This window comes from Saimiri boliviensis, chromosome 1 (genome assembly GCF_048565385.1).
Source record: "Saimiri boliviensis isolate mSaiBol1 chromosome 1, mSaiBol1.pri, whole genome shotgun sequence".
NCBI lineage: Eukaryota > Metazoa > Chordata > Mammalia > Primates > Cebidae > Saimiri > Saimiri boliviensis.
In genome coordinates, this window is record NC_133449.1 from 251,684,510 (window position 1) to 251,697,737 (window position 13,228).

The following is a 13,228-nucleotide window of genomic DNA, read 5'->3' on the forward strand; positions in this document are numbered from 1 at the left end:
TAAGGTAGGTTAGGCTAAGGCTATGATGTTCAGCAGGTTTAGGTGTATTCAATGGATTTTTGGCTGATATTTTCAACTTATAGAGTGAGTTTATTGGGATGTAACACCATTGTAAACTGAGATGCATAAAACTTATAAAACGTTCAAGGCTTAAGATTTCTGACACCAAGCATCAGAAAAACAAATAATCAACATAATATATGATTTCTTAGGTTAAATTCCAGGAATTTAAAAAGTACTAATGAAGCACAAAACTCACTGTTATTAAGCAACATTTAAACATATATAGAGCGAGTGAACGAGTTCTGGAGAATTAAGAACAATTGCTAATAAAAGGGTTAAAAGTAAAAAAAACATAGAATATAAAAGATGAAAAAAACAGGAAAGATACAATAGAGGATTCAGCAGTTCTAGAATCTAATAGAAGCTCCAAAAATAGAGAACAGAGAAAACTTGGGAAAAATTATTAAATATAAAAAACACTCCTAGGGACCAAGGCGGGGAGGGGGGAAGAATCTCCAAAGCTCTCTACTACACAAAATTAAAAGGCCCATTCATCATTCTGAAATTGAAGACAACCAATTATCTTTTAGGATCTTTTAAGAAAATTAACATTGAACCTGGAAACGTAATATGAGAAAGGCATGTTTCTTCTCCCAGCAAAACAACACAACAAAACCACTACAAACAGGGTAAACAAATTGCTCAAAAAGAGTGTGATCCAAATTTAAAGCAAACTGGTATGCGGAATGGCTTTGTGCAGTTTTCATTTAAACCTGACGCTTATTCTCCTTGCAGACACGTAAGTCATAAAATTAGGCAATCAAGACTGTGTTAATTGGCCCATCCAGTGAACAATATATATATACACACTGGCTATTTTCAATTTTAGACCTGTGGCTTTAACAAGGGAGACTTTATGTGAATTATGAAATTAACTTCATGCGAATTGTGAAATATTAAAACTAAAATTTAAATATTAACCTGTAGATATAACAAGGAAGACTTTACAGTTATAGAAGAAAATGCAAATGTTAACTTGGGAAATGTAAATGTGCAGTTTACAGATGACAAACAGAGGAAAGGAAAAGTTGCCTTTAAAATCATCTCACAAAGTATACTTCTAAGGTAAGTCAGAGATGTGAGTTAAATCTTTAGATATCTAAAGTCAATAGACATCTGAAGTTGGTGAGATAAAAATACAGGTTGAGCATCCCTAATCCAAAAATTCAAAATCCCAAATGTTCCTAAACCTGAAACCTTGAGCACCAATGTGATGCCACAGATTGTCCACATGGGTGATCGAGATAGTGACACCTTAGTTTTGGGATGGCTCAAGGTACACAAACTTTGTTTCATGTACAAAATTATTTCAAATATCAAAAATTATCTTCAGGTTGTATAGGAGGTATATATGAAACAAATGAATTTCATGTTTAGACTTGGGTCCCATCTCCAAGATCTCTCATTATATGTTATGCAAATATTCCAAAATCCAAAAAAAAAAAAAAAAAATCTGACATCTGAAACATTTCTGGACCCAAGCATTTCAGATAAGGGATACTCAACCTGTTTATGATGGCAGTGAACAGAAATGATTGTTGGATGTGGAATGGCAATTTGGAAGGGGAGGAACCGAAGAATATTGCTTTCCATTATAAATTCTATAGCATTTTATTTTCTAATTTATGTGTGTTACTTTGATAATTTTTAAAGGAATTGTTCAAACCTATACCTTGAAATGAGGAAAGTAATTGAACATAGGGACATTTGCAGTTCATCTGTAATGGTGGTAGACAGATGTATGATACATTCCCTTTCTTTTTTTATATTTGATTCAGTAATGCTATTATGGTAATCTGATAAATCAAGCAAAAACTTAAAAAAAAATCAGTTCAGAAGGAGCAATCTGTAAAAAAAAAAAAAAAAAAAAAAAAAGGCAATGAAATAAGATTGGCCTATACTCTTCCTAAACAAAACTAGAAAATAAAGAGACATACCAAATATTACAAATAACAATGCAAACACCTTCATTCATTTAGTCTTTCCCAGAAGTGAGATAACAGAATAAAGGTGAAATATTTCCTATATTTTTATTAATTGAACTTCCCTTTTTGAGTTTCTATGTTCTTTGTGTTCTTCTACTGGTGTATCCACATATAAAGAACATTGATAACCACTGTGATCACAGTAATTTTTTCCTTTCTACTTTTCACTTTTTTATATAGGCAACTAATCCTTCCTTTAGTGATCAAATCTGTTGTTTCTTTTGTGATTTCTGTTCCTTAGCTTAAAGCCAGCCCTTCAAAGGGTTAATATTTAGATTTTAGTTTTAATATTTCATAATTCACATGAAGTTAATTTTGAGTATGGCATGAGGCAGGCATCTATCCAGTTATCCTAACACTATCTGTTGATATGCCCTCCTTTTTCATATGTGATGCCTCATTTATTAACTAAATTCCTGTAACAAGATATACATCAGGGACGTGTCATTCTGGATTGTTTAGATGAACAATAACAATACCAATCATTTTTGTGTCTCCATTATTTACAACTCATTGGGTGTTAAACATTTGGGTTCATTCATTTAACAATTTATTAAGAACGTCAGGCCAGGAGCAGTGGCTCATGCCTGTAATCTTAGCACTCTGAGAGGCCAAGGCGGGTGGATCATGAGGTCAGGAGTTCAAGACCAGCCTGGCCAACATGGTGAAAGCCCATCTTTACTAAAAATATAAAATTTATCTGGGCATGGTGGTGCACATCTGTAGTCCCAGCTACTTGGGAGGCTAAGACAAAAGAACTGCTTGAACACAGGAGGCAGAGGTTGCAGTGAGCCAAGATTGCACCACTATACTCCAGCCTGGGTGATAAGAGCAACACTCCATCTCAAAAAAAAAAAAAGAAAGAAAAAGAAAAGAACTTTGTATATTCTAGGCATAGTAGCAAATTAAGTTTAAAATATATAATGGAAAATGAAGAAACACAGGGCTCTTCATCGATCTTAAGATACGAATCAAAACTTACGGCAAGAGTAAGCAGCATTGTTTTTTGTTGAAAAATGGCTTTGAGTCCTAAGATTGATTTTCATTGCTACATCTGTGCAGTAATGTATATTATACATAAATAATTTATGTGAAACTTTGATCACTACGTTGGTTACACAAGACACACAAAACAACGAAAAGTTTCAAAAATACAGGAGGAGTTAGGGCTAGGATACGGAACAAAGAAAAATTTAAAGTGCTGATGGAAAACTTAAGTGTTTCTTCCTTTATTTCAAGGAAAGAGTGTGTATTATAAAAACAAACATTGTTATGCCATTGAGTACAGCACTCATGTCACAAACATTTAACCATTTTCATCATACATCTGATGATCTAAAAATCAAAATCACTTTGAAAGGCTTAAGTCTTCTACTGTTTCTTAAAGATCATGCTATCACATTATAGTGACACATTACTGTCTTAAAGGCTCAAGTAAAAATGAGACCCAGTAATTTTTAACCAAAAGTGTATCATATCCTAGATACTTGTTTTATAAGATCAATAAACACTATAGTAAGACTTGGCATTTAAACATTAAACATATCTAAACCCCCTGAAGAATATACCAGAAATAAGAAAGACATTTAGAATGCTTTAATATTTCTAGTTAACACCATTTGTATCAGTAACTGCAATGTTATAACTTTCAGCATCTCACATAACTAGTCAGTACGGATTTCTTTTTAAGTGTAGCAGACAGAATACAAGGACAGGAGCTATGAGAATGCCAGGTTTTATACTTCTGTTAAAAACTCAAAAATGAAAACTATTGTCTTCTCTGCATCAAAACTACAGACTTGAAGGATGTTTCTCAGTTTTAATCCCATGACTCATCATCTACTGGATTGGGCGCTTGTGAAGAAAATCCAGCTGTGTTCAAAGTGCTCTTGCCCTGGTAGTTCTTAAAAGAAAAAAGGAAAAAAAAGAAAGAAAGAAAGAGGTGGGGGGGGGCAGAGAGAGAGAGAGAGAGAGAGAGAGAGAGAGAGAGAGAGAGAGAGAGAGAAGAAAAGAAACAAACATTTAATTTTATGACAACTTTAAAGTTACATCACTCAGACTGAGAGCAAGGACTCAAGGTATCTACCATGTCTTCCCCAAATATACAAAGAACTTCTCACTAAATTTGATTCACTTGAAAAAAAGGCTCATGTCAAACCAGGAAGTCTAAATTGCCAAAAATGTTTCAAGAAAAATATTTTTTAAGCCAATAGTTTTGGCAAGTGGGGAAAACTTAATGTACAACACTCAATGAATAAGCATAAATATTTAATTAGCATGCTTACTGTTTCTGTATAAAAGTGGTGCTGCCTATAAAAACCTGACACACCGGCCGGACGCGGTGGCTCACGCCTGTAATCCCAGCACTTTGGGAGGCCGAGGCGGGTGGATCACGAGGTCAAGAGATCGAGACCATCCTGGTCAACATAGTGAAACCCCGTCTCTACTAAAAATACAAAAAATTAGCTGGGCATGGTGGCACGTGCCTGTAATCCCAGCTACTAAGGAGGCTGAGGCAGGAGAATTGCCTGAACCCAGGAGGCGGAGGTTGCGGTGAGCCGAGATCGCGCCATTGCACTCCAGCCTGGGTAACGAGAGCGAAACTCCGCCTAAAAAAAAAAAAAAAAAAAAAAACCTGACACACCAAAAAAGACTTGTAACTTTGTGGCTGGGCACAGTGGCTCATGCCTGTAATCCCAATAATTTGCGAGGCTGAGGCAGGTGGATCACTTGAGGCCAGGAGTTCAAGACCAGCCTAGCCAACATGGTGAAACCCCATCTCTATTAAAAGTACAAAAAAAAAAAAAAAAAAAAAAAAAAAAAAAGCTGAGCATGGTGGTGCATGCCTGTAATCCCAAATACACTGGAAGCTGAGGCACAAGAATTGCTTGAACCTGGGAGGCAGAGGTTGCCGTGAGCTGAGATCATGCCATTTCCCTCCAGCCTGGACAAGAGAGCCACAAACTATCTCAAAAAAAAAAAGAAAAAAAAGGAAATAAAAGACTTGTAATTCTAATAGGTCCTGTATTTTATATTTATGTTGTCAGAATTCAGAAATTATATAATTCCATTAGAAGTTTAGAAGATTCCAAATTAAAATTTAAAATCTGGGAAAGGAGACTGTTTGGGTACAAATCTCAAAGTTAATTTCTGACCTTTAAAACCAAAAATACGTATATACATAAAATGTTAATGAAATAATAAAGTAGCTACCTTCTAGGCATGAAAACAATGGCCTGATTATTATAGTTACTTCATAATATTAAGCACAACATTTACAAAGAGTAACTGAAATCCAATTTCTGAATTTTTCCTTTCTACTAACCTTTCTAGTATCAACTGATGCAAACACGCTTCCTCTTGTACTACCACTGAAGCCAGGAATGTATGTACTAAAGGCAATTTCTTCCAGCCATGCAGGAACATCCTGTTGAGCCTTAAAAAAAAAAATTGACTTCATATGCAACATAAAGTCTTAGAGATTGGAAAAGTTTACTTGTTATATACATAATATATAAAATGTCTACTTTCAACAACAAAGTAAGAAAACTACCCATTCCGTTTTAGAAGTTTAACTTACATCTGATAATACTTTTACTAGAGGCTGTGCTAAATGGTTATCCGATTCAGGATCAAAAAAGGAAATTGCTCTGCCAGTATTCCCACAACGACCAGTACGCCCAATTCGATGAACGTATTCGTCAATGGTAGAAGGAAGATCAAAATTGATAACATGCTGTACATTTTCAATATCTAGCCCTCTGGCAGCTACTGAAGTAGCAACAAGAACTGGGCACTTTCCACTGCGAAAATCTCCAAGAGCTTGCTCCCGCTCTCTCTGTTCCCGATCACTTGAAAGAAAAGAAACTACGTATTAGGACCGCTCTTAAAATCATTAAGGTGAATTGTTAAAGTTCAACATACAAATTTCTTTTTAATAATCATAAGAATAGCATTTGGCTGGGTGCGGTGACTCACGCCTGTAATCCCTTCACTTTGGGAGGCTGAGGTGGGCAGATCACCTGAAGTCAGGAGTTTTGAGACCAGTCTGGCCAACATGGTGAAAGACAGTCACTACTAAAGATACAAAAATTCAGCCGGGCGTGGTGATGCGCGCCTGTAATCCCAGCAACTTGGGAGGCTGAGGCAGGAGAATTGTTTGAACCCAGGAGGCAGAGGTTGCAGTGAGCTGAGATCGCACCACTGCACTCCAGCCTGGGAGGCAGGGCAAGACTCAGTCTCAAAAAAAAAAAAAAAGAAAAAAAGAAAAAAATAGCATTTAACATTAATGTCCATGACTTCTAACATAACAGGTACTATACTAATTCCTTCCAAGTTACCATTTTATTTAATCCTTACAGTAATATTTTGAGTTGCAAAAATTATCCCCATTTGCAGATGAGGTAAAGTAACAGCTAATATGTTGAGCCAGAATACAAACTCAACCTGACAAAAATCAAATCCTATTATATTCTCTATGCTTTATAGTCTTCACATAAAATATACAACTACTTGATTAGAATGCTTGCTTAAAAAATATTTTTTAAAGTATAATTTCAGAACACTATATACGTGATTAATATTTTAGCACCCACTAATAAAGTGCCAATAAAACTGTATTAATATGACATTTTAAAGCACTCCAATTTTTAAAAGGCATTAGAAAGATTATATTTAGCAAAGGGAAAACTTGGATCAGGGCCAGAGATCCTTAAGTGAGATCTCTTGAGAAGTTTCTGCTCCTTATGTTGAGGCTATGTAAGGCAGACCTTTATCTTACCCACCACAACTACTTAGTTCTAAAAACTAAGAATGAAGATGAAAAATAATAGTTTAGTACTCCTGGGTATTACCCTTTACCTCACATAAAGGAGAATAATAATTCAGATCTGAGAGAATTCTGAATCCCAATTCCAGGATTATATTGTATTAATAACTGATGTTTCTTAAATACCAATTATAAGTTATTCCCCTAATAGGAAATCTATTTATCTACTCACCCATGAATACTTGTAGTTGATATTTTTTCTTGACAAAGAAAAGTTGCAATAAAATCTGCTTTTTTCTTAGTTTCAACAAAGACCATAGTTCTTTCATCACCTACAAGACATCAAAACTATTAATATTCAAACTTCAAAAATGAAAACAGAGGTAGGAGGCAGTGCTTGAACAGGAAACTTTGTCCACCACTGTATTTATTTATTTATTTATTTATTTATTATTATTTTAGATGGAGTTTTACTGTTGTTGCCCAGGCTGGAGTGCAATGGCACGATCTCGGCTGACCATAACCTCTGCCTCCCAGGTTCAAGTGGTTCTCCTGCCCCAGCCTCCCAAGAAGCTGGGATTACAGGTATGCACCACCATGCCCGGCTAATTGTGTATTTTTAGTAGAAATGGGGTTTCTCCATGTTGGTCAGGTTGGTCTTGAACTCCTGAGCTCAGGTGATCTGCTCACTTTGGCCTCCCAAAGTTCTGGGATTAGCGGTGTGAGCCACTGCCCCCAGACTAATTTTTGTATATTTAGTAGAGAGGGAGTTTCAACATATTGGCCAGACTGGTCTTGAACTCCTGACCTCAAGTGATCCACCCACCTCGGCCTCCCAAAGTGCTAGGATCATAGGAGTGAGCCACCGTGCCCAGCCATCCACTGTAATTATTACCAACACCCACAGCCAGGCCGGGTATACGAAAGAGACTGTAATTCCTGAATGGATGCCAAAGATAAAAGGACTGTTTTCCTAGTTTAAGGATTTAAAAAAGTAGTTTGCCCTTTTTCCTCCCAGGCCAACACAAGAAGTAGAGCCTTAGGGAAAGGTAAATCTGTCTACTTGCCAACGCTTAGTAGTATAAAATTGTCTCAGTACTTTCCTTCCCTCCATTTCCCTTTCTCTATAAATGTCTTTTGCTGTCTACCTCTCAAGATAATCCAATCTTTCATTCATCCTTGATTGTCTGAGGTGTTTATAATAGTGGTACCTGACCCAGTGCTGCTTAACTCTATATAATCAGTGTTCCAAACATTATCTCTAATTCAAATCCTTTCATTCCCAAAATATTTTACACATTAAAAAATTAAATGACAATCTTATCCCAGGGTCTTAAGGAATATTTACTCCTTAAAATACTTATCTGGTAGAAATTCAAGCATGGGCCAGAGATTTTCCCACACAGGGGATTTCCCTATAAAATGTTAAGAGAAGAAAGATCATTTATAGCTTTAAAGGATATAAAAATCATAATTGCTCTCCCCATTTCTCTGTCAGCTCATATTTAGTGCCTACTAGATGCTTGTCACTCTTTCTGTTGGAAACAGAGAAATAAAAGTCCTGCTCTCACTATGGGGAAGCAAATAAATATTATGCATCTGTCCTAAAAAGGAAAAAATCAGCAAGATAAAGGGTCCAGAGAAGATTACTTTAAATAGGCTTATTAGACAGGCCTACTTTAGATACCCCAATTAGATAGTATCTTAGTAAAGATATGAATAAAGATAGTGAACTGTGCAGGTATCTAGGAAAAAAGCCTTATAAGGGAGAGGGAAAGGTAAGTGTAAGGCTCTGAGAAATGGGTGTTCTTATGCTCATCAAACAGAAAAGAGATCCCAGTGTGGCCTCTACATCTTGAGCAGAGGCAACACAAAAGGCCATGAGGCAGAAGTCTACCTGATACATATGAGGAACAGTAACGAGCCAAGTATGGCTGGAGTAGGGAGAGCAGTAGGAGATAAAGTCAGAGAGGTAATAGAAGCAGTATCATATAGGGCCTTGAATGCTACTGAAAGAACATTTTTATTCTGATAAGGGAAAACATGAGGTTTTCAGCAGAGAAGTGACATGATCTAAACTTTGTTTTAACTGAGGACTTAAAGGATTCTACACATATTTTGGTGGTAGAACCAAGACGATTTTGCTAACAGATGAGATGGACAGTTTGAGAAAGAAATTAAGAATGACTCGAAGACTTTGTTTGAGCAACTGGAAGAATGGAACTAACATTAACTGATATAGGAAGACTACAAGAAAAAAATCATTTAGAGATGATACTTAAGTCTCAGATATCTATTAGATGATCAAGTAGCAAAATCAAAATGGTAACTGGTTCCCATAATAAATGAGTTAAATCTTTGAATCATGATCATTTTACATTTATTTCAGAGTGATGATTTTAGGTTTAATAAAAATGTTTCAGCAGTTCCAGAGGCCATCCAACAAGATGCCCAAGGCTAAAACTGATTCATCTGACAGAGCCTAGGTACCTAGCACTGCTGAGCACCTCAAGCCCTGGTCTGGTCTTGTCTTTGCTTCCCAGTGTGAACTGCAAGTAGCAATAAAATTTAACTCTGCTGACTCTATTTCTCAGTTTTTTCTGTACTAATTTTGTATTTGTTCTAGGTCGGACAATTAAGCTATTTCCTACTGGTGGTGGCAATGACTGCAAATTTAGTTTTATGGTAAGACTATCTGATGATCTGTTGGGTGAGAAATGATGGGGAAATCAATTTTGTTAGTCTAATTATCTATTTGCCCCCTGTGAGCCAAAATCAACCAAGAATCTGAAGAATTCTAGCTTTAGTTACTTGATCATAATTGCTTCTATTTCTGTGTTCACTCTTGACCTCTGGCTGAAGTGGCAGAACTGAGGCTCTAAGTTATCTATGGGTCTGCAATTCAGAAAGGGCTTTATTATGTGTACTCAGTATGTTAATATCCTAAAGAAGCATAAACACATTAAATTACAAAGTCTCTTAAAGGAACTCTGTTCAAATTTGCTTATAGAGATGAATAAAAGAAATGTTATAGAGGTAAATATTCCTAAAATCTCTGAAAATAAAGAAATTGAACTTGTAATACTTTACACTATGTTAAACTTTTTAAAAATATACTTTAAACTGTATTAAACTTGGGAAAAAACTTGAAAGAATCCAAAAAGAGGGAATCCTTCCCAAATCATTTTATGAGACAAACATCATCCTGATACCAAAACCCGGCAGAGACTCAACAAAAAAAGAAAACTTCAGGCCAATATCCATGATGAACATAGATGCAAAAATCTTCAATAAAATACTGGCAAGCCGATTGCAACAGCACATCAAAAAGCTTATCCACCATGATCAAGTAGGCTTCATCCCAGGGATGCAAGGCTGGTTCAACATATGTAAGTCTATAAACGTAATTCACCACATAAACAGAACCAAAGACAAAAACCACATGATTATCTCAATTGATGCAGACAAGGCCTTCGACAGAATTCAACAGCCCTTTATGCTAAAAACCCTCAATAAACTAGGTACTGATGGAATGTATCTCAAAATAATAAAAGCTATTTATGACAAACCAACAGCCAATATCACACTGAATGTGCAAAAACTGGAAGCATTCCCTTTAAAATCTGGCACTAGACAAGGATGCCCTCTCTCACCACTCCTATTCAACATAGTATTGGAAGTTCTAGCCAGAGCAATCAGGCAAGAAAAAGAAATAAAGGGTATTCAAATAGGGAAGGAGGAAGTCAAGTTGTCTCTATTTGCAGACGACATGACTGTATATCTAGAAGACCCCATCGTCTCAGCCCAAAATCTCCTGAAACTGATAAGCAACTTCAGCAAAGTCTCAGGATACAAAATCAATGTGCAAAAATCACAAGCATTCCTATATACCAATAACAAACTTAAAGAAAGCCACATCAAGAACAAACTGCCATTCACAATTGCTACAAAGAGAATAAAATACCTAGCAATACAACTAACAAGGAACATAAAGGACCTCTTCAAGAACTACAAGCCACTGCTCAACAAAATAAGAGAGGACACAAACAGATGGAGAAACATTCCATGTTCATGGTTAGGAAGAATCAATATTGTGAAAATGGCCATACTGCCCAAAGTAATGTAATTTACAGATTCAACACTATCCCCATCAAGCTACCACCAACCTTCTTCACAGAACCAGAAAAAAACACCTTAAACTTCATATGGAACCAAGAGAGAGCCCGCATAGCCTAGTCAATTCTAAGCAACAAAACAAAACAAAACAAAACAAAACACCAAAACAAAGCAGGAAGCACACTACCAGACTTCAAACTGTATTATAAGGCTACAATAATCAAAACAGCATGGTACTGGTACCAAAACAGAGATATAGACCAATGGAACAGAACAGAGGCCTCAGAGGCAACACCACACATCTACAACCATCTGATCTTTGACAAACAAAAACAAGCAATGGGGAAAGAGTCCCTGTTTAATAAATAGTGTTGGGAAAACTGGCTTGCCATGTGCAGAAAGCAGAAACTGGACCCTTTCCTGACATCGTACACTAAAATTAACTCCAGATGGACTAAAGACTTAAATATAAGACCTAACACCATAAAAACCCTAGAAGAAAATCTAGGCAAAACCATTCAGGACATAGGCATAGGCAAGGACTTCATGACCAAAACACCAAAAACATTGGCAACAAAAGCCAAAATAGACAAATGGGACCTAATCAAACTCCACAGCTTCTGCAAGGCAAAAGAGAGTGAATCGGCAACCAATAGGAATAGGAAAAAATTTTTGCCGTTTACCCATCTGACAAAGGTCTGATATCTAGAATTTACAAAGAACTAAAACAGATCTACAAGAAAAAAACAAACAAGCCCATTCAAAAGTGGGCGAAGGATATGAACTGACACTTTACAAAAGAAGACATACATGAGGCCAACAAACATGAAAAAATGCTCATCATCACTGGTCATTACAGAAATGCAAATCAAAAATACATTGAGATACCATCTCACACCAGTGTAAACGGCAATCATTAAAAAATCTAGAGACAACAGATGCTGGAGAGGGTGTGGAGAAATAGGAACACTTTTACGCTGTTGGTGGGAATGTAAATTAGTTCAACCATTGTGGAAGACGTGGTGATTCTTTAAGGATCTAGAAATAGAAATTCCATTTGACCCAGCAATCCCATTACTGGGTATATATCCAAAGGATTATAAATCATTCTACTATAAGGACACATGCACACAAATGTTCACTGTAGCACTGTTTACAATAGCAAAGACCTGGAACCAACCCAAATGCCCATCAATGATAGACTGGACAGGGAAAATATGGCACATATACATAATGGAATATTATGCAGCCATCAAAAATGATGAGTTAGTGTCTTTTGTAGGGACATGGATGAACCTGGAAACCATCATTCTCAGCAAACTGACACAAGAGCAGAAAATCAGACACCGCATGTTCTCACTCATAGGTGGGTGTTGAACAATGAGAACACACGGACCCAGGGAGGGGAGCACTACACACTGGGGTCAGTTGGGGAGAAATGGGGGAGGGATGGGGGGGTGGGGAGTTGGGGAGAGATAGCATGGGGAGAAATGCCAGATATAGGTGAAGGGGAGGAAGGCAGAGAATCACACTGCCATGTGTGTACCTATGCAACAATCTTGCATGTTCTTCACATGTACCCCAAAACCTAAAATGCAATAAAATAAAATAAAGAAACATTTTAATAATCCAAGTTGACCTAATTAAGTGAAATCTTTGGTAAATGAGACTCATACCTTTGGTTTAAAAAAGCCTTTTTTTCCCTAATATCAGTGTTAAGTTTAACATAAACACTTATTCTACTTGGGTTTGTTTTTCCTAAAGTATAGAAGTTTACCAGCCAAATAAGCTAGTATTATTCCTCCATGATATTTAGGAGTATGAAAATGAAAACCTGTGCTCAACTATATTTAGTTATTTATTCAATAGTATTTATGTTTTTAAAAATATCATTTTAAAGATAATTTCCAAAATCTTCAGGCAACTCAAAACAGCAAACAATGCTTATGTTTAACATCTCTCAGTTTCCCATCTCCCCGCTCCCAGTTTCCTTTATGAAATAGAAGTTACTATGATTAAAAGACAAAATTAACATAAGTGGTTAATTATATCTTAAACAACTATGCTAGGAATAATAGTGACAGAAATACAAAGTGTAATTGCTTTTGTTTTTCAAGGAAAAAAGCAGTTTTGTGGCTTTCAAACATTTTGGTCTGTACCACATTTAAACTCATAAAACATTACCAATCCTAGAGTTTTTCTTGTGTGTTTTGATATTTACCATATCAAAAATTAATACCAAGATAATCTTTATTTGAACAATATTTGCACATTAAAATAAATAATTCTTAGTATA

At 36.1% G+C, this 13,228-nt stretch overlaps 1 protein-coding gene across 3 annotated transcripts in view; it reads right to left on the bottom strand.

The window, feature by feature from the left end:
• Positions 1-3,251: 3,251 nt before the first annotated feature.
• Positions 3,252-13,228, bottom strand: part of DDX4 (DEAD-box helicase 4) — a 71,053-nt gene continuing 61,076 nt past the window's right edge. For all 3 annotated transcript variants that reach the window (XM_074392955.1, XM_074392960.1, XM_003925844.4), the window contains 4 exons: positions 7,049-7,148; positions 5,629-5,899; positions 5,374-5,484; positions 3,252-3,942 (listed from right to left, as the gene is read on the bottom strand). In XM_074392955.1, the coding sequence (XP_074249056.1) occupies positions 3,868-3,942; positions 5,374-5,484; positions 5,629-5,899; positions 7,049-7,148 (557 nt within the window). In that variant the 3' untranslated portion in view covers positions 3,252-3,867. The remainder of the gene's footprint in view (positions 3,943-5,373; positions 5,485-5,628; positions 5,900-7,048; positions 7,149-13,228) is intronic.